Raw genomic sequence first — 24,410 nt, 5'->3', positions numbered from 1 at the left:
AAGACACAAAAATGAAAACAGCACTGGTTTGCTGATACATAGCTTTTGAAAGCAACATTACAACAATCATGAAAATGAATCAAACCGTCATACACACGTTATGGATTTCTTTCACCAGTGCAGTCCAATATACATTATATTTTAATCTAGATCACTGATCACCAAATAAACTCATCAGCTCAATCTGTTTTGGTGTCATTACAACTTTCAATTGTTATTGAGATCATCAACGTCGACCATCATATGAATTATTTGTCCCACCTGTACCAGTTACACTCAGGTGCGAGTCCCATGCCACAGCACGCACCTCCATCTCTGCACTACTCTTCCTCCCTCTCTGCATCACTTACTCGTCATCTCCCCTCGCTGCTGTAAAATCTGAGTGACAGAAAACAGGGACAAAGAGGACATCCCATTAATATGCTAATCCATGCAGGGATGACTTCAGCACGCTGAGCATAGTCAGAAATACATGTGTGTCGACTGTGAGGCACGCTGTGGGAAATCAAAGCTCAGGAAGGCGGAGGAAGAGGAGGAGGAGGGTGATATGAATGTATTGTGGGGACAGGGAGCTGTGGTTGTGTGCATAAAAAGAGGGAATCCCCACTAAATACCAAATATTTGCAACAGAAAGAATGAGCTCTGAAATATTCAACTGGGTGGTTTGAAGCAGCATGTGTGACTGGTGTGTCCTTGCCATGTGCCATGCCTTCGCTCGCTATGTGCTGCCATCAATAATCCATGCAAGCTGCTCTTGTGGAGAGACAGCAGCACACTGAGGGCTTATGTAAGAGAGTGTCAGGTCTGAGAGTTAGGTTAGGATCGACACTCCAGGACCTGAATGAGTGACAGGAGGGGAAAACCCACAAGAACATGCACATAAATCTGTGTGCAGTGAAAGAGAAGTTCTGCAGGAGATATCGTACATCTAGAAATATAGCCTACTTTTAGTGATAATCTTCTATATGCTTTGATATCTTTCATGTTTGTTGTGTTGCTGATTAGGCTGACGGTGGTTTGAAATGGGTTTGAAACATGTCACCAGCGTCTCCTCGGCCTAACTGACCCAAGGGATGAGCAAGTACAGCCTGCTCTCTCTGTTTCAGTAAGAGAACGGCGCTCAGTAGACTCCCTCTGCCTGGCAGAGAAAGACAGGCAGTAAGAGTGTTTCATCCCGTTCCCCTTATCTCCCCAGCAGAAATCCCCTGCCTCCAGAAAGCAATTTAAAGGCCAGACAGAGACAGAAGAGAGAGACAGAGAGAGAGACAGAGAGAGAGAGAGAGAGAGAGAGAGAGAGAGAGAGATGCAGGATTGCAGCCTCGTGATAACACTGTAGAGATCGGGTTCACTTGGCTAGAACAGGCTACATCCCAGTCAAATGTAGGTACACAAAGAATACATTCAAATATAAAGACATTAAATGCAAATAAAAATTAAATCCCAGGCTTGACTGAAACCCAGGATTGGACCCAGGATTTAAAGTAACTTGTTGAGAGCATTGTGTGACGACACTTTTGTTTTTTAGTATACTTTTATTTAACTGAACTCATCCACTAATTATTTTACTGGGCACAGAACCAGAAGGTCAGCCGGGTCCTAAAAATGATCATTCTCTGCAGGAAGAACTAAATTTAATACTTCAAGGCCACATGTAATTTAAAGGGTGATATGTTTAGGTACATTTAACATTTAACATAACATAGGCAATTTGTCTTATATTGCTTCGAAAACTCTGCAGTATCTGATAAATGCAACCTGTTCAAGCTATCCTGCTTTTAACTGTCAGAGGTAAAGAAGAAGTATTCAGATCCTTTACTGAAAGTTTTATGAGGAAAATGTGCAGTACTTAAAGTATTAAAGGTAATGCAGAGAAATGACTTATATCATATTCATTATTACTCATGCATGATTATTTAAGCAGCACTTGATGAGTTTAATGAGGTGGAGCTAGTTTTAAACTGCCTGCAAGTAATGATTTTCATTATGGATTAATCTGCTGATTATTTTCTTGATTTGGTTTATCTTTAGTTAGTAAAATAAAGGGAGGATATAGAAAGAAATGTTGTCACAGGATCCCAAAGTAACACCTTGAACTGTTGTGTTTTAGTACAAAATGGAAATACTTAAGTATTAAGTATCCTAAGCACAGGGTCTTTGATTGCACTGAATTACTTAGTTGGTAGTTACTTTCCACCACGTTAGTTATTTTAGCTACCTATTTATCTTTTATATTTGTTATGATGTCTTTTAAAGTTTTATGTAAAGCACTACAGACTGTCTGTTTATGTAATACTTCAGCTGCTTGAACAGGCAGATGAAAAAAAAAGAAAGAAATGCCACAGATAATAAGCAGTTTATTGTGCTTGTTAAATGAAGATTGGATGTTAATTAAAACCTTTTGGGTGAGATAGTTATGTGAAATACAGTTATTATAAACTGATTCAAGCAAAACAAACAAGTCAGTACTAAACAAAAGTTATGCACTTGAATGATGTCTCATGTAAACTCATGTAAAGACGTTTTGTCTAACAGGCCTGATTTAGTCTATTAATTACAGCTCTGACATTATTTGTCATTATGAAGCATGTCTGCAGTTGCAGTCTTAAATTGTGGCCAATTCAGAGGCAGAAACCCCAATCAGGTTAAACTCTCTTTGCTCTGTTCCAGGAAGTGATTAATTTTAACCTGGATGGCAGTGGTTAATTAAATATTGAGGCAGCTTAAATGGCCACGCCGTGTCTTTACTTTATCGGTCACTTCTTAAGTTGACAGTCCCGTCACTTCTCTCTGCTCTGCATATGGAGGCACACACTTCATCCTTTATCTGTGTGGCTCTATCAGAAAAACCCACGACTGCAGTACATTGTGTTTCAGAAAATAAAATACAGTGAGCGTAGCTTCCCTCATACGTTTTCAGGAACATCTCAGCTGCAGAGTAGAAAGCTGGTGATGGTGCAGCTGTGGATTTTGCATGTCAAACAGACATGCAAATGTTAGGGGTTATGAAATGCATTCATCAAATGTGTTTGGGATAAATAAATTCACAGAAAATACAATCCTCTTTTCATACTGCAAGGGCACAAGCTCATTAGAGTGCAGCCCTCTCAGCAGATGAATTTTGATATTCCAGAGGAGTCTGGGATTACACTGGCGGGAAATCTACTGTGAGGTTATAATCTGCTCTGTCTATGCAATGCTCTGTCTACCCCAGGCTGTTTATTCAACTGGTGACAGCCTGGAAATGGGAAATGTCTATCTGGAAATGAAGGACAGCAAAAAACAAAAAGAAAGATGGATGAATGTGTGGTAAAGGTTTGAAATGTGCTTATTCTTGGTGAGAATTAATTAGGGAAGATTGATAGCAGCCTTTGTTATCTATTTACCAAAATGTCAAACTATTCTCTCAAGCAAACAAACCAAAGAAAATGTTATTAAATTAGACATTCCTGTCACACTGTGTCGTACTCTGCTCTGTGTACAGAAGTTCAGTTCAGAGGGCCAGATGTGGCTGTCGGTCAGGTTAATGTTGTGTGAAGATTAAAACGGTCTCCCTTTATCAAACGCAGTGAAACACAGTAAACATCTACTGGCTACAGACAGTCGGACAGACAGACAGACAGGTAGGCAGGCATCTCTAGCTGCATGTTAAGTAATTCTCTGAATATTCAGCAGGGTTTTTTTTCCAGCTTGCTCACTGACCTGCATGAAAACAGACATGACAGAGCTGCAGCTCAGAGACGAGCACAGTCATCAACAACTGATGACTTCTGCGAGGCAACTTTAGAGAATTATAAATCAAGATCCCTGAAAACGTGGTTAAATAACTCAATTATAACGAGGCAACATGTCCTGGCTAATAATAATAAAGAGATGATCACTTTGATGCTGAGTAACTGACACAGAGAGGAAAATAAATCAACATCTGTTTTGATTTGTTGAACTTTTGGGAAAACAGACAAATGAAAATAAATGGTAAATTTCTTCAGAAAAAATGATTCAACAAATGTGACCTGACAGGTAATTTGCTATCTCCCTGCAGAAGATCACAAATGTAGTAAAGGAGCACCACCTAGTGGCTTCACCTGGTCACTGCGGCAGCAACTGTCTTGTGTGTTGTGCATAGGAACTTTATATTTAGCTAGTTACCTTTCAGATTAAGATTTTACATTAAAATATGTGATATACTTGAAGAATTAAACTAGTGGATCTCAACAATTTGACTTGCAACTCCTTAAAAAAAATACTATTGAGCTTATGCCCCTTGTTACATTTCATTTGCCATATATTTACTGCATGTACAGTAAATATAGGTTTAAGAAATAAGTTTTTACTTTTCTGATCAAACACTTTAGTCTCTGCGCTTCCTCTGGGGACTTAAATCAAATCAGATGAAAGGAAACCCAACACTGTTCTCCCTCCATGACTTGACCTTTTTCACAGTACTGCAATGATTTGTCAAAATGTTTAGTGATAAAGGCCTCTGGAATCAACTTTCATGCTCAAGAGTCTTAGTTTGCAAATTTGTGTCAAGAAACAACATTTAGTGGCAATGAATGGGTTCATTAGAATATATTTTTATACAGATCATGGGATAGTTTTGAGTTGCCGACTACAGTATTAGACATCACAAGGAAAGTACAAAGGGAATAAAATTAATCTAAAATGAGGCCTTAGGCTTTATAGTGTAGAAGATAAATACCTGAGATTCAGGAGCAATCAAAGAGTTTTAGAGTACACCAGGATAGTTGAAATTCATGACTGCAGAGACTCAAACTTTTAATGGATTTCTAAGGCCTCATTTTATTCTAAACAAGTCCACTTGTTTAGAATACATAGAAACATCTCTTCTCTAGTCTGAAACTATGTACAGCTTTTGTCCACAAATGTCAGAAACAAAACAGATAATTGGAAACAACTTGAGCCATTTATTTTGGACTGAATCAATGAATACAAAAACATTTGGGGTTGGTTGACAGTGTGAAACCACAGGAAGTATTTACAAATGCATTATCTACAAGGAATGGGATACTTGAAATCTGATTTTCAAAAATGGGCAAAAATAGAGAGAGAACACCAAAGGGGAGTGAAAAGTGCTGAAATTTGCACCGGGGCTGCCTGGACCCACAGCCAGCAACTCTGAACACGTCTTCAGAAGCAAAGCACTGAAGCTTTAATCGCACAGATGGCTTCATTCATACGTCTGACAGCTGACTGTTAATAAAAGTTGACAACACCTCCTGCTGTGAATCTCATTAGAGAGGAGGTCATCAGACAGTGATCATTGACCACCAGCCCTTCAATCACTCAGGACAAGTCCCAGTCGCCTTTCTCTATTCTCCCTTTTTGGAATGCTGTAAACAACTTAGGAAGCCTCTTCATCGATTTTTGGTGCCAGGTAGTATTTGACGTGACCCATATCAGCAATCTTGTACTCCACCACTGCAGAAAGACAAACAGGTAAATTAGTCAACAACATCTGTTAAATAAAGACTTTCATATTTACTAAAAAAAGGACGTGCACTTACCGAGGGGGATATCAGCAGACATGCTGAGGGTGACTGTCTTTGACAGCGGTGTGGCCTTGGTGAAGAAGTTCAGGTAGTTGAGGGCAAAGATCAGTTGGACGGGTTCATTCATCTCGATGGTGACCTAAAAACATACAATGAAGAGGAATGGTCAAACATTTACATGTGGCAAGACTAATAATCTTGTTTTGGAGTAGCCTGAGGTGACGTTTTTTTAAATAGTTAAATTTGTTTGACTGTGAGCCATTTAACTTCGAGAAAGTTCAAATCATTGGCACATGAGACGAAGAAAAGCAGCAAATCTTCACGTGAGCAGCCAGAACTGATGATTGATGAGCATATAAAGTCTTAAAAATCAATCCATTCATTGTCAATCACTGAATAAATGTTTTAGCTTAGAAATAAATAACGCAATACTTTCTTTTAGGAACTAAATTAAATATGTAGTTTGAATTAATCATCTTAGATCGTATCGCTAGTTACTACAGATCTTCAGCTGTTAATGTCGGCCAACATTCTTTCTTTTTTTTTTTTAAATAAAGCCTTGTCAGTATGTAATGTATGTAATGGCAACACTATTAAACATCTGAAAGTCTGTTCCCTGTCTTGTTTCTTTAGAATATTGGAAATGTAAGCCTGATTCATCAAGTGTCTCCATCGTCACTGACAATCTTCATTGAACAAACTCAATCGAACAGCCATACTTACTGCCTCGTCCTCTTTGTCTACATTGCTGGTCTGGGACAGCTTGACGTTTCCTGTGCCCAGCTCTCCTGTGGCGGAGAATTTGACTCCGTCCTTGGCGCAGGAGATCATAACGGCGTCACCGATCTGGGACAGGTCGCGGCAGATACGGGCAAACTCCCCGGAGGGCATCTTCACCACACAGCTGTACTCCTGCTCCTGGAGGGAGCAACAGACAGGGAAAGGTCAGGAGTGGTGTATTGGTATTATGAGTATGTTGGGAAGAAACGCCAAGGACAGGCTACAAATTACTTACTGGAATACCCAGCTGCTCTACATCAAGGTCCATCAATTTCATCTCATAATCTGACACCTTCTCCTGGTCTGTAGACGTGAAAAGAAAACAAGCGGTAAATAAGACGTGACGACAGATTCATTTCTTGCTGCTCTGACACCAGCAACTCAAAAGACCAAAACTTACTGAGTGTCTCAAACACGAGGGCGAGTGTGTCTGCGTTGTCTTCTGCTCTGAGGGTGATGATGTCTTCATTTCCAGCACACTTCAGGATTTTTGACATGCTGCATGGGAACAATGGGTAAAAACTATTTATTCAACACTGTGCTACACACCACAAAGGAAAAAACAAGAGAATAAAACTTCCAATTTAAAATAAAACAGGTAATCATTTCAGCCTATAGCATGTATTTTTTTTTTTAAATGTAAAAGTAATTAACAACTATTTTAATGATGAATTATTTGTCTGGTTTAGGAAAAAAAATTCCTTTGTGCAGTCAAGTGTGAATGTGATAGTTTAATATATTAAAAAGAAATTTTAAAGTTAGTTACATTAAATATCTTTGGGTGTTCAGACTGTTCGTGTGTGAAAGCAGTTAAAAAAATGCAAATTATGTCACTTTATGCATTCAAGTGCAGCCCTACAGCACACAGTGTAGGCTTAATTGGTCTATAAAATTTAATTAATACATTTAACATCATTACATGCTCCAAAACACTTAAAATTGGAGAAAAAAAACTGTATTTACTAGTGGAGGACTGAGAAAATCCAAACTCAAACATATGGAGGACAGAAGCAGTGACTTTAGCTTTAAAAGTTTTATATAAGATTTAAAATGATGAACTGTCAGGTCACAGGATAGCTCAGGACTCAAACCATGCAGAGCACCGGTGTAACGCTACAAAGAGAGGCGGCAGTAAAACGGAAGTGGAAGTTCCCGGGTTCAACATAGATTCCCGCCAACCCTCCCTGCCGAGAATTTGGCGCTCAAATGACGTCGCTACGTAATGACAGTGTAGCCGGTGTCTCTCAAACTGCGCCAGAGATACTTTCGACATAAAACAGAAAGTTATGCGTCAAATTAACCAACGTGTTTGAAGATAGTACGAGTGTAAAACACTATTTTTCTTCTACGCGGACTGTGAAGAGTTAAACTCAGTCCAGTGGAGAGGCATGCCCGGGCAACTCCGCCAACATGGCCACCCTCTTTGTAAGCTGCAGATATATATTAGACTTTAACTAACAGCAGATGATGAAGTGACCGGCTGACTGTCAAGATAGAGGTTTGCAATGTGCAGAAAACCCGTTCAGACAAACCAAACCTCGGATGTTTACATCAGCTAAACTTTGGCAACTCGATCTGTCACACTGGCTACATTAGTCAGCGGATACGAACAAACAACCTAACAAACCAACACAGTAAAGTAAAAAACTACGACATAAGACACTTCCTGACTAAATGATGTGATGTAAAGTGTGCTCCACCTGCTGAGGTTGACTCCCATGGCGAGGTTTCTGTCGCACCGGTACGAGTCGAAACCATCGTGCCGCAGGGTGAGCTGCACCAGGGAGACGTGAGAGGAGTCCATGCTCTGCAGGGAGATGCCGGACGAGCTGACGTCCCAGCAGGCTTCTGTGATCAGATCCTTCAGAGCCTCCAGCACCTTCTTCAGGATGGAGCCCTGGACCAGACGAGCCTCAAACATGTCTGCGGTGGAGTTTTAAGTCTGCGTAGATTCAAACGAAGATGAGTTTTTGTTTGTTTTTTAGCGTCACTCCGTCAAACTGGATGCTGCAGAGTGAGTTAACACCGAGTAGGAGAGAGACAGGCCGCTGTGAAAGCTCAGTCTTTGTGTTGTTAGCTGGCGGACGTGCAGCACGACGACACTCTCACTGCGGAGGGAAGGTTTGAGCTGGAAGCGCGCGCTAATGTCAGGTTTTAATGACTCGGCGACACTGCGTCACTTCCGCTTCCCCAACCGCTAAAAACAAGTGGACACTGATGTCGGCCATATTGGAGAGGGCAATCCTGTATCAGACTGGAAAACTACATATAAACCTGAAAGAAACCTACAAATATGGTCGAAAAAAACAACATAGAGTAGATTAAAAAGGAGTTAATACAATAAATAATCATAATAAATGTAATTATAGTAGGAGTAGAAGAGAATAGGACATTAATCAAGATTAAGAATTTATGTAACATTTTCTTCATGTAAGAAAAGGGGGATTAATATCTGCTGTTTCATATGTGGGTCATTAAATTTAAATTAATTGTACTGTATCATGAGGAGCTGTATTGGACAAACTACAGTTGTTTAACATTTTTAAGTAATTTTGCACCATAAGTCATGATTCAATTTGCAGTATCTCCGTACAATACTGCGACTTTCATTTATTTTCTGTAGTCTAATCTCCAGTTTCTGAGTTTTCTATTATTAAAACACTTTGCACAGGTTTCATTTAAATTCAGATCTATCTTATAGGTCTAATTTTAATGTATGTTTACTGTGTCTCATGCTGCTACTAGATGCTCTATCTATCTCTATCTCGCTGTCTTTTTGGTTATAACTCTTCATGCAAACCACTTCAGCTACTACAGGAGATTTGAGAACAAAAATAATTGTACAGAAGGAACACAGTTTAAATTTAAATTTTGTTTTATTGATCAATGATGGGTGCTTGGTTTGACTCTCAGACAGCGCCGCACGACCCCACCTCTCTCTCTCCGTTGCACACATACATACGCACATATAAACAGATGGTATTTTTATACTGCCCCTGAGTATATACTGATTCAGGCCACTTAAGACAAAGGTAATTTGAAACTTGGTGCACATGAATGTCACAAATCTTATTAAAAAGATTGCAAAGAACATATGCAATTTTTGGATTGGAGATTTCATTCATATTTGGACGGTCTTAAATTTGTATTGGGTGCAGACACTGTATATTTTTCATACTGGATGTGTCTGTTTAGAGACCATCCGACAGGATGTAGTTGGTTGCCATGGCAAGGATGGGGGCTCCTGTTGGCACACCTGGGAATGGACCACTGGATCCAGCGATGTCAATGTGGGAGTATGGCAGAGGCGTTGTAGAATCCACACCATGCTGCATCAGAAATAAAAGTAATAATACAAGTTAATCACTGTACTTGTTTCATACATACAGATAAATAGTAAAGTTATTCTGACAATGTGTAAGCACCTTGTCAAGCCCTGAGGTCATGATGAGGAAAGCTGCAGGGGTCTGATGTCCTCGAGGTGTAGCTGAGGATGGCAGGTTGTTGGACTGCAGAATGTCCTCGTACTCAGACTTGCCCTTGTGGAACTCGTAGTCCTCTCGTCTGATACTAGACACCTCAAACACGTCGCCCAACACCTCTCCAGCTGTAGGAAAGATGATGAGGCCCATGTGTGTGTTAGTCAGTCATGGGAGAAGTAAAACTTTCTAAAGCACTGAACCGTTATAAAGCAATTATGCTGGAAATCATTAACTATTTTGAAATGTTTGATGCAGTGAAAATGGCAACATCTGCTGCGCAGCCCACGGTATTGTACTTGTAAGAAGAGATTAAAATTTGTAAGTAAGAGTGGTCTCACTGCTGTTATTTTGTTAAATAATGGTTGTATTACAAAAAGAGAGCCCTTTAAACAAGTATAAAGCTTTGTGTTTAAACATGACGAACACATCCTGTATTCAACACCAGTGCGATATCGTGGTCACATGATTTTTGCCTAAAATGACATCACATAAATACAATCATAGTGAAATGCAGGCTCTTACAATTGGTTCAACAATAATAACAATGTTTAAGTATTATGGAGTAGTAAGTCATTCGAGTAAATAAGTAAGCAAAAAGCAATCTTAACGGAACTAAATATGTAATAACAATGTAATTTTCCCTGTAGAGATTAGGTCAGCAATGTATTATTATTTTTAATCACCTAAAAAGGTAAACAGAGAAAAGCATGACACAAGTTTGATCATCAATTAATAATTTTATCATCAATACAAAGAGCAATCAAAATAATTTGCTGATAAAACAAAGCAAATCGCAGCAGCAGATCGAGTCTACATGGGAAATGACTTAGGTGATAATTACAACTTCATTTGCTGATGAAAGTTATGACATGCAGTCAAAAGCTCTGGAAAGACCTAGCAAGTGAAACTGAAAGTTTTCTCACCTTTCTGCCACTGAGCAGCATTATGACTGCGATGTGCTGGTCCATTATCCATGATGATCTATTAAGAAAAATTTAAAACTGAACTCAGTACAAATAACAATTTCAACAGCAGTGGACTATTTGAAATATCTCTCAGTAAGTGTACAGTACTCACAGAGTAGTTGGGTCCCATGGCTCTGATGGCATGACCAGTCAGCGTAGCAATAGTAAACAGTTCAGGAGATGTCTCACGTACTGCCTGCAGACACAGATGACATGATCAGACAAAGGTGCAGAAAACAGGTCAGGATGTACAGTTTAGTTAAATATTAATCACAGCACCTTCTCCTTCATCTCACAGAGCAGGTCGACCATCACCATACGTCCCTCAGCGTCTGTGTTTCCCACCCTCACTCTGCGACCGGCACGGGAAACCACCAGTTCATCAGCCACATAGCAGTCTGACAAAACACATTGAGAGAGAAGGAGCTGTCACACAGATCCCTTAGAGAGAAATGTAAACAATAACATGTATGATGGAGGAAAAAAAAAAAAAAAGTGGATCAAACTGACCTGCACCAACGCTGTTCCTCACCATGGCCATGGAGCCGATAACCTTCAGATGTTTTGGCTTCAACTTGGCTAAAATCTAGAGAGCAAGAGTAGGGTTCGGTAGGAAATAGATACATACAGCTATCTATGTTTATCATTCAGGTGGTGGGGTCATTCACCTGGAAGAAGCCGGCCACAGCAGCAGCTCCACACTTGTCCCTGTGCATCCCAGCCATGAAGCCACCAGCTTTGATGTCTGCTCCGCCAGTGTCGTAGGTGATGCCCTGGGAAAAAAAAAAAAAACAGACCTCTGTTTATTACGTAGTCAGTCATAAGGCAGATACAATACAAGATACAATAACTGCAATTTACTTAAAAGTTATGTATGTACATCTGTTTGTTCCAGAGCATTATGAAATATCACATTTCACAACTGCATCCATTAAAACATTTTAGCATTATTTGACACACTTTCCCTGTAGATGGCTGGCATTTTATTTCTTTTAAAGGCTCTGGCACTTGAATGGGATTTAAAAATTAAGTTTTGTGGGCGAGAGAATATTTGCAGAAAACATCAAACATTTACTCACTCTGATATCAACTTAAGTAATTTTGTTAGATCAAACATGCAGCAAGTTCTGCAACTCAGCCTTTCATCAATCTATAGATTGATAAAGTCTATGATAGTCTATTTCTCCACACAACAGGTCTAAACAAAGCCGAATATTTACCTAATTGTTTATTTGTTGTATGAAGTGCATTTCTCATTATTCTATGTGATAATGTTTGGTGAACATTTAAAAAGGATCTCTTGGAGCTGTTAGATTATGCTTTTATTCTGAAATGTACATGTATATGACTTAATATTTAGATAGGGTGTTCCTAATGTTTAACCGATTTGAGAACAGAAGTCTGAAAGTCTCCTCTCACCTTTCCCACCAACATGAGCGTCTTTTGGACCGGTCCAGCTCCACAGTACTGCAACTTGATAACTCTGGCTTGGTGACGAGGTACACCTGCGAATAAATATGCAAACATCTCTTTAAAAAACAAACAAAAGCCGGTATAAAAGGGCCATGTTAATAAGCAATAAAATCTAAATAAGTTCTCCTACTGTTGGCACAGCGGTTGACGGCAGCCAGACAGGGATACTCCTTCTCCAGAACCTTCACGTCGCTCACCACTTCAACCTTCGAGGTTAATAAACACAGACACGTTCTCATGTTTGTGGTCAGAAAAAGTGGCTTCAAATGCCATGAAAGAACCAAACATCCACAAAATTGTCCTAGACTATGACCAACTCTGTTTGCATGCATATTTCTTGCTTCCTACCTGCACAGGGCTGTCCTTGAAGAGTTCCACGACATAATCAGCCACACGAGGTGCAGCCATGCGTTCAGGGTCTGAGCCACCGATGTCACGACATGCTAGTCTGAGGAGGGGAAACGGGTCAGTTGATGAACGAGTGTACACCACAACATGAGGAAACCTTAGCAGGGCCTGGTCTGATATACAGTATATTAGACTCACCTCCCACTCTCCAGAGCATCAGCTAACTCCACCAGTCTCTGTCCCTCTGCCTGCTGCGCTGCCCACAGCCCCAGAACACACACCTTGTACTCAGTGGGTTTTACGTTTCCCTCCCTTACTTCCAGGGGCTTTAGAGGGGGGAAAAAAAAGTTATGAAAAGATAATGTATTTTTGCTACTATCTAATATCTAGATACATGTAGATGTGCTGAGTTAGACTACAGTTCACACCTGGAACTGCCATGTATCTTTAATACACCGTGGTCCAGTATTAACTGCATTTACTCCATAAATGTTGCTAAATGCATCCATGACCACCTTCTAATGCGTTTTTGTGTTAGTGCATCACAGTATATCCACACCTGTACTCCATGACTTCCATAAACACATTAATATTTCAGACCACATTATATAACTGTTCTTGCAGTGAATTTGCAAACTAGTACTTCACATAATGAGGTTCCCCTTTAAAGCTATCCACTTGAGGACGGCGGACCAGAGACACATTAAACATTGAGTGTGAACAGAGCCTTTGTTGTCTCTGGATGAGAATGAGTTTGTGCGTTTCCTCACCATGTAGAGAGCCTGAAGGGCCCCGAGTGCAGCCGCCATGGTGCTGTTTTTATAATCCTTGTGCGGAGGGCAGACCAATAGAGGGCGCTGCATGCCTGCTTTCAAGGCCCTGAAAGGACACACACACACACACAAGCAAAACAGTATGGGCAATATGAAACACTAAAAGGAAAAAAAAAAAAATAAATAAATCAGCTTTCATCAACTGACCTTTTGATGCCGCTGAGTGCTGCATCGCTGAAGCGCCTGACATCATCGTAGTCGCGGTTTACCGGACCGGTGGAGGCAAACACTAGACGGTTACCAGGAAGACCAGGGACCTTCAGGATCACCACCTCCTCGCCCAGGCCACTATCCACCTTGAGGCAGAGTATGTAAGGAAAGTAAGACAACAGCAGAACTAGAAAACCACGTCTTGTTGGTGATCACCTGCAATATTTCTGTGATGTACATAAAAACACTGCTTAAGAGAATAAAAACTTAAACTCTTCTATGTGATTATTATATCTCATGATAAATCATTTCCATCAATGCCAATTATGACATGACACTTTTTATGTGAATCATGACTGATAATTGTTTGGGCAAATATACATATACATATAAGTTGTTTAAAGATAAACAAACTGTCAGAGATGTCCCTTATCAGGACAGAACAAACGGCAAGTAGCACATCATTTCGTGTGAGCATGTGAGAGGGGCTAGGGGTGTACGCTCAACATCAGCAGCCACTGGAGAATGTGTAAACCTCCACCTGTGACGTATGTTATAAATAATATGATGCTTGTCTGTGAAACCACCTCAGGCCTTTGTTGTGCTGAATCAAACTCTTTTATTCTTTCCCCTGCTTTCCTATCTCGTTAACTGTCTGATTAACCAATGTTTTTGTGGGAAATCTGAATCTAAACCAGCCACAGGGCTGAATATTGGCACTGATCTCCATATATAGATTACCAGCAGTAATCTATGTTTGGTGTGAAAGATGAAAAGAAAGATGAACTGATGAGAAAATGAAATCTTGTTCAGGTTTGTGAGTTTAAAGAACAGAGACTTACAGAGCTGTAGTCCTGCAGTGGTGCTTTCAGACACTCGAGCTCTGCGGGCAGTGTGTCATGGTTCTGGGTCACCAACACGATGCCATCAAAACTAAGGAAAAAAAAGCCCATGTCACTCAGGTCTGCTCAGGTAGAAAAAATATTTACAAATACCCCGACAGCTAAAGAGGAAGATTCCTCCTAATACTCACTTCTGGTTCTTGAGGTCGCTGGTCCATTCGATGGGCTGGACGCTGGACGGTGAAACACAAAGGAAAGAGTTATTTCCTCTTGTATGAGCAATGTCAGCATAGTACGACATGGAAAAGATAACAGACCTCACATGTAGTGCAATGCAATTAGACTCTTGTGTCAGCTTTTATAATGCAGGCTGTTGATAAGAGAGTGGGTCAAAGTATGGAAACCTGCAAGACCTTTGAGATCTACACTGTGTCACATTCCTCTTAAAATGGCTTTTAAAACGGATCAGTTTGTAGCATTTAGTGGCATCTGGCAGTTATGGACTAACACCCCATCCACTCTTAAGACAGCTAGTGTCTGATTTGTCTGTACTGGGCTACTGTAGAAATATGGCAGACTGCAGGGAAGAGAACCTGCTGAGGCTGTAGTAATAAAAGACAATATTTAAAAGGTAACATTAACTTAACTATTCTTCTTCCAGGTGATTATAAACTAATGTAAACATATTTATGAATATTATGTTAGATTTCTGCCATATGGTGTAAATAGAGGCATGTGAATGTGACACACTGGACCTTTAATCAACACTGATGCAGCTGCATTTTACTTATTCTGGGTATGATTTACAGCTCTATTATCAGTCATTGATAACTATATGTATGACAAGCAAATCAGTGTACTTTGGCAGCCACATGCTGGCAATTTTTATAAGAGATAAAGAGTGTTGCAGGTTGACTTTATGTCACACTGAAGTGAGATCAAAACTTTGTACCTAGCGTGCACTTCACAGGGTGCAGTCACCACAGTCTGCAGTTAACAAGTCAGATTTTTACATTAGTCAGACATTTCTGAAATCATGTGACACTTGAGGAGAGAACGGGGAAGTATAGTGAGACTGAAAATGAAATGTAAGCCAAAAAAAAAAAAAAAAAAAAAATCACTGGGTGGTGTCTTATAGTGGAAACTGAATCCAGAAAAGATTAAAACACTAATGCAACACGAGAGGATCAGCTGTTTACACTCTGAGCTGCGAATGAACAAATGAAGCTATCACATTTAAACTAAGTGAAGAAAACACATTTTATATAGCTGCGAGGTGGAAAAGTGTGTTTCCTATTAAACAAAAACCCTCCGCGAGTCTCACCGGCTGATTGTTACGTGCACAAAGAGTGCTCGTGGCACAAAGCTGCACGTGAGAAAACCGAGAAAACAAAGCGGAAAATCACGCAGGTAAAAAAAAAAAAAAATTAAAAAATTAAAACAGCCGTTAATCTCACCTGGTGCACATTTTAAGACCTCCTCCTCTGTGGTGAGCTCAGAGTAAAAAGAGACAGCTGACAGTAACGACTCCTTCCTTCACGCGTCTCCGGCTGATCACGTGATCCGCTAAGTTGCCCTCGTGATGCCTTCGCCGGCTCTTCCCGTAGCTCGTAATTACCAACACCCAAATCCTAAAATGCTACTTTTATCTGTTTTAAGAGCTTTGTGTGTTATATTGAAGTCTATTAAAATAATAAATAGATATATTTTGGTTCCAGTTGAAGTAGCTAAGTCTATACATTACCGTTGCCAGGTACGTTGCCAGGTTTAAGGAGACAATAGGGAATTGTAGTTTTCACAGCGGATTTCACAAGCACGAAAAGGAGCTTTAAGATGATTAAATCGCCAATATAGTCATTATTGCTTTATATAATATAATATAAATCATGACTACACTATGTCGTTAACTTCAGTTGAGCAATTTATCTCGCTTTTGACAGAACTATGGTGATGGACTACAAACACTAACCGGAAGTAGTTACAAGTGGTGTTTTCTGTGCAGGACAGGAGAGGTGAGTATCCAGCAGAGACAGTACAAAGGGCAGGAAATGAGTCGGAGCTGTCCTGGTTATTTAGTAGCAGGTTAACGTGTTATGGCTTGATAAAAGACAAACTGCAAAGCGACGCGTCGAGCTGCAGGTAGGCAGAAGTTACTCACCGCTGCAGCTGCGCTCATGCTTATCTTATCATAGGAAGGATTAGCAGCTGTATCAGTGACTGACAGCTACACGTCATGACAAACACATTAGCTGCCACTCAGCAAACTAGTCTGGCTGCGTGTCACATGCTGCTCATCTGTCACTGTGCTTGTTATTGTTGGTGTTAAGAGATTAAAACGTTTCCCCTCAGACATGCACGTAGGAGAAGTTGATATAAAGAAGTTACCATGTTTCTTTTTTTAAATAAAAGAAGACCTGAATTGCGTTTCCACATTTCTTTTGCATTATATATAGTTTTTAGCGGCCTCAGTCCAAAGAAAGCCCAGTGCAGTTCATAATGAGGTCATGTCATTTCACTGTAATCTCTGACAGTTTTTTAAAAATCGTTCGAACATCTTAAATGTGAGGATTTGATCCTTTTTTTAAAATGGTTTTGTACTTTTGGTTGGACAAAACAGATTACATGAAGCTGTCAGCTTAGACTTCAGGACAACAGACAGACTAACAATGGGTTATTTCTAAAATGATGATTAAAAAGGGACAATAAATGAAGGTATTGATTTGTGTGTGGGTGCCACAATATGTTTTGATCTCATATGAAGGATTTCACAGAAGAGGTGGAAAAAAAAAAACATCAAAGAAAGAAATCTCATTTGTGGTTTCTTTGATTTCTACTTTCTCTGCTTGTGTCTCACCTGTCACCTTCTTTTGTCCACAACAGATGAGACTTCCTCTTCGCTCCTTCTGCACCTTCAGGAGCTTATACTCTCAAACGCAAACAACAAACGTACACAGGCGACGTTTGAGTGGTGTAGCGATGCGTCTGGTGCAATTTCATCGCCATGGTGATGGCAGGGGCATCCGAGTGGGAGTGGAGCAAGGTGAGGGGCTTGGTGTAGTGGATCTGAAGGAGTTTGACCCCTCCATGCCCTCGACAATGAGAGAGCTGCTGGAGCTGGGAGACAAGGGTCTGGAGTGTGCACAGAGGTATCAAACATTCTTACATTCAGTCATATTATTATTGAATATCATCATACATTAGTCTTCTTCTAAATTATGCTTTTCTTTTCCCCAAATCCTTGTTCCTCCTCCTCATCTTCTGAATAAATCTTCACGATTACCATAATTTCTTAAATCATCTAATTTATAACGTCATCTTCTAAATTATCAACCAACCTGAATCATTTTAATCTTTCATCCCCGTCTTCTTTCTAAATTATCTTAAACCATCACCACCTTTCAAAATTAACATCCTACTCCTGTTTAATCGTCTTCATAAATTGCAGCTCATCATAAAATTCACCATCTTTTTCATCATCATCTTTGCAAATCAGCAAGAAAGTCCTCCTAGAATGTCTTTTCTTCTTTGTGATGAAACATCATATCTACTAAATGGACTGAATTTAGCACCATCTTCCTTCATCCTCAATTTGTTTCTACAACTTTATTCCTGACCATCACCATCTTCCTCTTAAATAAACCTTGTCCTGGATCGTCATCATCTTGCTGACTCGTCCTCATTCTCTTCCACAGAGCCTTGTCGTCTGGTCAGTGTGTGTTGGAGCGATCACAAATCCAACTTCTGTCTCCTGTGTTGGCCCCGGAGAAGGTAGTGTGTGTGGGTATGAACTACCAGGACCACTGCCTGGAGCAGAATGCCCCGATCCCCAAAGAACCAATCATCTTCAGCAAATTCGCCAGCGCCATCACCGGGCCGTATGATGACATCATTCTGCCCTCAGAGAGCCAGGTGAAGATGTAGAGAGGGAGATAAAAGACAGAGAAGACAACATATCAAAGTTAGAGTTGTTTTCAGCCCTGACCTCGGAGCAGCCACAAGTCCTTGTTCTGATGATGGTCAGAGATGTACTGCCTTCTATGTCAAAAGTAACATCTTAAAATCAATCCTACATGTAACAGGAAGCCAATGTAGAGGAGCTAAAACCGGTGTAATGTGTCATGTGTGTTACGGTAAAGTTTTGAACTTTGGGATAGAGGTTTGCTGAGGGAGTTGAACAAGGTATTGCAGTAGTCCAGGCATAATTTAATAAAAGCATGCATGACTTTTTTTTTTTTTTTTCAAATCTTAAAGTTTGAAGTAGGTGTTGCAAATTCCTCTAGTTTAAAAATAACGATACAATATGTGTGATGCTGGACATCAAAGTCTTTGCATACTTTGAGGATATTTAATTTTGTCAAATGGGCGAACACAAAAAATATGCATAGAATAAACGTTGCTTTATATTTGCTCCATCTTTTGTCTGACTCAAGGAGGTCGACTGGGAGGTGGAGCTGGCCTTTGTGATTGGACGAAGAGGAAAACACATCCAGGTGAACGTCACATCGTCACACTCCGATGCTTTGGTGAAGCATCTATTCAGACTTCATTTCCACTTTTTTCACATTTGTTGTTCAGGAGAAAGATGCGCTCTCGTACGTGGCCGGGTTCACTGTGGCCAATGACGTCAGTGCACGTGACTGGCAGATGAAGCGCAATGGGAAGCAGTGGCTGCTGGGAAAAACGTTTGACAGCTTCTGTCCTCTAGGCCCTGCATTAGTAACCACAGACTCAGTGAAAGGTAAGACACTACAGAAACCAGACAGCATGACAGAACGGTGTCAACGTCACTGAGTTAAGAAGCTGCAGTTCTGGTAAAAGTGTAATCTATTTCACCGCTTGGAGCTGTTTAACATTGGCATATAATATCAGTCAAAAGTTATGTCATGGCAACATCAATCTTAAATTTCAGTAAAACCTAAGAATCAAGGATATTGATCTTCAGGCTCAGGAAAGTGAAAATAGAAAACTGAGATTGTGTTTTGCAAAAAGATATTTTCTACTGCGTACAGAAATAACTCGCTTTCAAAGAAGATATATTTAAGTGACTTCATGTTTGATCGGCAATTAAGGTAACATATTACAAATTTATCCTATGTAGCTCGACGAGAAATCAGTTAATCTGTACTAAAGGATTAATCCGAGCACTGTTAAATTGGAGCGATTATTCAATACTATTAATACCAAAATGTTAATCAACCAAGATATATTTGATAAAATAAAATCTATTAAATATCTGTAGCCTTTATGGAGTGATTTGTCATTACTTCCTAGCTATACATAACTTAACATAAGAAACAACTTGAATAAATTGTAATAAGTAATCGATTAATGTAAACAGGACACACAGATAAGCAGCAGAAAATGATGGTGCTGACTGACACTTTCACTTGTAGTTAACAGATGTAGAACATCTCCTGACAGCCCACAACCGCTTAAACTAAAAAGATATTAACTCCGTTATTCAAGACCCTATCAAGTTTTTTTAATACCTCAAAATCTTAAGGGTTTCTTTTCTTTTGGAATGAAATTCAATTCAATGTTTATTTTTTAGACTTTCCAAAGCTCCAGATTGCCTGTTATCATTCTCCCTTTAGATCCTCACAACCTGGGCGTCCGCTGTCTGGTTAATGGAGACACAGTCCAGAGCAGCAACACCGATCAGATGATCTTCAAGACAGAGGCACTGGTCGCCTGGGTCTCAAAGTAAGTCCACCTTTTCCAATGATGATGATGGCATCTTCGCAGAGACTGAGAGCTGAGTGTTCCCATTTAAGACATTATGCAAATTAGATTGTCTGAAATTAATCCACTGAAGGAGTACTGTGCCAGCAAATGGCCTCTATTCACCATGAACTCGAACTTGGAATTACATGCTTCAACTAAGACTTATCCACCATGGCTGGGACCTTTTTGCCCTGAAGCACTCAGACCAACTGGAGCGATCTCTGATCTCATCTGAGATTCTGTCAGAAACCCCTCTTGGTCCATCACATGACTTACTGCTGATGATGCCTGCGTCCTTCTTTAATGATGGCAGCCAGTGGCCCCTTTCAAAGGATGTGTGTGCACTAGAATCATCTGGGGAAGTTGCTTGCCTAATATAAATAAGCAATGAGCATAAAAATTATATTGCATTTTTCTACTTGATTTCTCCAGCTCTTTCCTGCTTCTGAATCTGTTTTTTTTTCTTCCCTTGTCAGGTTTGTGACACTGTCTCCAGGAGACATCTTCCTGACAGGCACTCCTCCAGGTGTGGGTGTGTTCAGAAAGCCACCTGTCTTTCTCAAGGTGATTTCAACTAACAGAAATAAACAAAATGTAGAGTGAGTCTGCACGAGTTCTTGTGTCTGTAGCTGCACATCAACTCCTTTTCTTTCACTTTATTGAAATTAATAAACTGACAGGCTGCATATAATCTACATATTCTGGAATAGAGTCGGGCCTGTGCTCTCCAACACAGTATTTTAATAGATAATGAGGTGTTTGGTTTTTCTTTTCTTTCAGAGAGGAGATGTGGTGGAGTGCCAGATAGACCAACTGGGCTCTATAATCAACAAAGTGGTCTAATCCCTGAGAGCTTCTGAAAATATTCATTAATAATCAACAAAGTAATCTCAACTGTTAAACAAACTGAACGCCTGATCGACTGCTGCACACAATTAATTACTATTGATTGACTTGATTGATTTATTTCTAATGAATGTGTAAAACCAGCAGGGAATGTGTGTAAAAAATGTTTCATGATGAATGTTTTATACAAGTGACAGGAAGGAAAACATGTTATTTTTACTACATGAAACTGTATAATTACGTGACTCAACATTTGCAGCACGACCTCTGTTATTGAGTCACTGTCATCACTAGCTGTAAAAATACCCTCTATCAGCAGCCACCCAATCATGCTGTAGAGGAGAAACTCTCAATCTTCTGATTTAAATAAAATAAAAGTAATTTAACCATTTTTAACATCCAACATGACCAATTGATATATTTTCTATTAATTTAGGAATCAAACAGCCATTTTGTCATAAAAGCAATTCATAATTAAAGAATTAAAAATATACTGTCTTGAGAACGTGTCACTTACATTGTCTATGAGAAAATTATTCATAATTACTTTGATATGGAATTTGATTCATGTACCTGCTTCATTTTGTTAAAAATAAAGTTCAAGATTTATTTTTTTCCACTGACAGTTTTAGAGAAATGCTCCAACTAAACGATCACTGTACATTTTGCAGTTGTGTGGAGGTGAGCTGTCTGGTAAATAAATTTAACAATCAGTTACTCATTTGCTCCGGGGTCAGCTGTCTCAGTCAGCGTTGTGTTGCGGGATCTGCTTACTACTGTGTGTTTTCTTTTGGACTCCGTCTGGCAGATTGAGGTTTAGTTAACCAAATTTGGAGATTTGGCTGTCTTCTCCTCAGACAGCCACAGAACTTGAAGCAGGAGTTTTACGTCCAATCACAGTAATTATGTTAACAAATGAGTCTTAAAATAAGAGACCGAGATTAGACCAGTGAAACTGATCTCAAACATTGCAATGCTGCCAGTTATACTGAGGCATTGACTGTTCACTTGGTTTAACACTGGGTGGCAGTAGAGTTTCATGGACAATCAGACCTGATCACCTGCAGTTCTGGTTTGTCGCCAAGGTAAAATGTAAAAAAACAAAAAAAAACAGCCATGCTGAGTATTGACTGTACAAGCAGTGCGCAAACTAAAAATATTAATGCCTCCCAGAAAAAGCTGTTTGCCACGATCAAACTGAAGTATTGATTTGCCTACATCTCTGTGTCAAAAGGTCTTTGACGGACAGACTGACTCCTCTGAGGTCTGAGTCAGCAGGTTTACAAGATCTACATTCGGGAGGAAAGAAGTCAAAGTGGTACTCTGAATCAATACTTGAATTAGTGAGCATAATAATAAACTACTGTAAAACATAGCCAGTTGAGATGTGTGGAGTTAGTGATGAAAGAAGCAAATTTGTTTATTCTCAGAAAGAACATTGGTTTAACTTTAATTGTGAAAAACTAGAAAGAAGCAGAACTAAGCTTACTGTTCACGTTACAAACAACAACATAAACATGGTCGAAACATGAGCTGCACCAAGCCGAGTCCTTACAAACTGATTACAGGGACTTCATAATCCTCGTCTCCTGTGGCTTTATGCTAATGCTATTATGAAAGATAAACTTAAAAATCAATGTCTCATCACTGAAAAATCAAAATGCAATTAACCTAAAGGCGCCGACTCAGGGGGGGATCTTTCTTTAACACTGAACACAAGTTTCTCTGACACTAACAGAAGAAGAGGTCAGACTCTGCACCCAAAACAAAGCCAAGTCACGCCTCCAGTTGTGCTGCTCGGTGAAACACATTAATTGTAGAGGTAATGTGAGATGAAGCGGTGCAGTTTCTTCCTGTTGTCTGACAACTGGAACAAAGGACTGACATCCAGGAAGACACCTTCTTTGTGATGCTCCTCCAAAAGGACCTGAAGTGAACATAAATGCAGCGTTGTCAGGACAGTCACAAACCACAATGCTTTTTTTAAAAAAAATGTATTATTCAGTAACCTTCTTCAGAACGTTGTGAGCTTTTCTTATCTTTGGTGGTGTTTTATTTTTTGGAGGCCAAATAAAAGGCACTGAAGTAATAACAGAGATAAACACACGACCCTTCAAAAACAAGTCTAAAGATGTTGAATAAATAACACAGAACCACCGTATTTACTCCGCAAGGTCGAAAATAATGAGACAAAAATGAGAAAGCCAAACTTCAGACTGTGCTGTACTTTCTTTGTTTCACCCCCTTTGACTTGAAAAAACAAAAGAATTCAGGGAGAATTAGCCGTCGAATCTTAAAGACAAGCATGATAACGCTGATTTCTGATAACCTCGATAACAAGGTTAATAATTGTCTCATGAGCTCTTTACATATATATAGGTCAATGATGCTCTATTTTTAAAAAGGCGACGACTCCCGGCCCACAGACTGATAGAAGAGACTGATGGCTGCAGACGCCGTCTACCTTGAGCTGAACGGCTGAGTGGTAAATTGTGAGAGCAGGGAATTTGTGGCCGAACATTGATTGATACAGTTATGGATTAAAGACTGCAGCAGAGTTAAGAGTGTGCTGCAGTTTAGCCACCTACAGTCGGTGTATTGCTCTGCACTTCTTAGATTTTAAGTTGGTTGCATTTTCTCCTCTTTTTCTTGTTTACACAAGTCAGTGCAGATGGGAATCACAGACGCTCATATTCCTGTCTGCATGACAAACCGTTTGCTGCCTTCCTTCTTTTGCACTGTATAAAAAAACAAATTGCTGCAGTTTCATAATCCATCACAATAAGCACGAAGCGTTTATCTGGCCTCATCAAAGGTTCTGTTTAATCCTTGGTTCAACGTGCCAGAGGGGAGCGTTTTCATATCAGGTCACCTCACAGCCCACAGGAAGAAAGGGAAATATGTCACGGAGAAATTCTCAGAAATAAGTCACCTTACAAACATTAATATGCCTAGTATTATAAGCTAAATGTACTTAAAGGAATAGCTCAATACTTTAGGAAGTATACTTATTCTCTTTCTCGATGAGTGATGAATGCCTCAGAAACTCAATTATTATATGTGCTGGGTAGTTTAATCTATATCAAATCATTTACAAGCTGCTTATAAATTTTGTGTATAAATCTGTAAACTAACATATCTATAGATATCAAATAAAGTTGTTCAGGAACAGATACATCTGTACTTTAATCAACACAGCTTTCTACACAGGCCTTTCAGTGTCTTGTGTTTCTGTGTGTGTTCAGTCCATTTCCTTGTTTCTTGTAGTGGGTGTTATAATTATGGTGTGTTGAGTGCTGCCAAAACACAGGTGGACCTTCACTCGATACAGTGCCTGAATGCATCCTGTGTAGAGACAGAGAGCGCCGCTGCTGCTGTTCCCTCTGTGCACACTTTAAAAGTAGCTAAAAATGGAGGTACATCAACACTGTACTAGTACACCACTGAGCTGTGTTGT

The 24,410-nt window shown here is 39.8% G+C and overlaps 4 protein-coding genes across 12 annotated transcripts in view; 1 reads left to right on the top strand and 3 right to left on the bottom strand.

Annotated features, from left to right (window-relative positions):
- Positions 1-4,902: 4,902 nt before the first annotated feature.
- pcna (proliferating cell nuclear antigen) lies at positions 4,903-8,440 on the bottom strand. Its single transcript, XM_010734227.3, has 6 exons — positions 7,991-8,440; positions 6,691-6,788; positions 6,526-6,593; positions 6,234-6,428; positions 5,526-5,649; positions 4,903-5,439 (listed from the first exon to the last, which is right to left on the bottom strand). The coding sequence occupies exons 1-6, from the start codon at positions 8,209-8,211 to the stop codon at positions 5,363-5,365; spliced, it is 783 nt and encodes a 260-aa protein (XP_010732529.1). The 5' UTR covers positions 8,212-8,440; the 3' UTR covers positions 4,903-5,362.
- Positions 8,441-9,147: 707 nt separating this feature from the next.
- zgc:152830 (putative aminopeptidase W07G4.4) lies at positions 9,148-15,936 on the bottom strand. The gene is made up of 16 exons (XM_010734226.3): positions 15,841-15,936; positions 14,575-14,616; positions 14,384-14,474; positions 13,539-13,687; positions 13,329-13,437; positions 12,757-12,884; positions 12,559-12,658; positions 12,341-12,416; positions 12,157-12,242; positions 11,406-11,510; positions 11,248-11,323; positions 11,017-11,135; positions 10,850-10,933; positions 10,696-10,753; positions 9,716-9,897; positions 9,148-9,619 (listed from the first exon to the last, which is right to left on the bottom strand). Exons 1-16 carry the CDS (start codon positions 15,849-15,851, stop codon positions 9,482-9,484), a joined length of 1,554 nt encoding a protein of 517 aa, XP_010732528.2. The 5' UTR covers positions 15,852-15,936; the 3' UTR covers positions 9,148-9,481.
- On the top strand, positions 15,907-21,458 carry fahd2a (fumarylacetoacetate hydrolase domain containing 2A). Of its 3 annotated transcripts, none has more exons than XM_010734225.3 (9): positions 15,907-15,993; positions 16,324-16,395; positions 17,264-17,529; positions 18,076-18,292; positions 18,814-18,873; positions 18,959-19,121; positions 19,978-20,086; positions 20,584-20,671; positions 20,888-21,458. In XM_010734225.3, the coding sequence occupies exons 3-9, from the start codon at positions 17,264-17,266 to the stop codon at positions 20,948-20,950; spliced, it is 966 nt and encodes a 321-aa protein (XP_010732527.1). In that variant the 5' UTR covers positions 15,907-15,993; positions 16,324-16,395; the 3' UTR covers positions 20,951-21,458. The 3 variants fall into 3 exon arrangements, with proteins under 3 accessions (XP_010732527.1, XP_027132963.1, XP_010732526.1); XM_027277162.1 differs by having other exon boundaries at positions 15,940-16,136; XM_010734224.3 differs by lacking the exon at positions 15,907-15,993 and having other exon boundaries at positions 16,389-16,522.
- A 139-nt stretch (positions 21,459-21,597) lies between these two features.
- Positions 21,598-24,410, bottom strand: part of gpat2 (glycerol-3-phosphate acyltransferase 2, mitochondrial) — a 107,189-nt gene continuing 104,376 nt past the window's right edge. For all 7 annotated transcript variants that reach the window (XM_027277147.1, XM_027277134.1, XM_027277141.1 and 4 more), the window contains one exon: positions 21,598-22,880. In XM_027277147.1, the coding sequence (XP_027132948.1) occupies positions 22,764-22,880 (117 nt within the window). In that variant the 3' untranslated portion in view covers positions 21,598-22,763. The remainder of the gene's footprint in view (positions 22,881-24,410) is intronic.

This window comes from Larimichthys crocea, chromosome III (genome assembly GCF_000972845.2).
Source record: "Larimichthys crocea isolate SSNF chromosome III, L_crocea_2.0, whole genome shotgun sequence".
Taxonomy (NCBI): Eukaryota; Metazoa; Chordata; class Actinopteri; family Sciaenidae; genus Larimichthys; species Larimichthys crocea.
Note: the sequence above shows the minus strand (reverse complement) of the source record. Positions and strands in the feature narration are given on the sequence as shown.

Excerpts from the sequence above, each read along its gene's own strand:
- pcna (XM_010734227.3), bottom strand. The coding sequence starts at position 8,211 with ATGTTTGAGGCTCGTCTGGTCCAGGGCTCCATCCTGAAGAAGGTGCTG. Across the intron at positions 6,789-7,990 it reads ATGGGAGTCAACCTCAGCAG|CATGTCAAAAATCCTGAAGT; the intron begins GTGGAGCACACT and ends GTTCCCATGCAG. Across the intron at positions 5,650-6,233 it reads TAGACAAAGAGGACGAGGCA|GTCACCATCGAGATGAATGA; the intron begins GTAAGTATGGCT and ends GTATGTTTTTAG.
- zgc:152830 (XM_010734226.3), bottom strand. Across the intron at positions 10,934-11,016 it reads TCTGTGAGATGAAGGAGAAG|GCAGTACGTGAGACATCTCC; the intron begins GTGCTGTGATTA and ends CTGTGTCTGCAG. Across the intron at positions 9,620-9,715 it reads TGACCTCAGGGCTTGACAAG|CATGGTGTGGATTCTACAAC; the intron begins GTGCTTACACAT and ends TTTCTGATGCAG.
- fahd2a (XM_027277162.1), top strand. The coding sequence starts at position 15,966 with ATGCCTTCGCCGGCTCTTCCCGTAGCTCGTAATTACCAACACCCAAAT. Across the intron at positions 18,874-18,958 it reads GAAGAGGAAAACACATCCAG|GAGAAAGATGCGCTCTCGTA; the intron begins GTGAACGTCACA and ends TTTGTTGTTCAG. Across the intron at positions 20,672-20,887 it reads AGCCACCTGTCTTTCTCAAG|AGAGGAGATGTGGTGGAGTG; the intron begins GTGATTTCAACT and ends CTTTTCTTTCAG.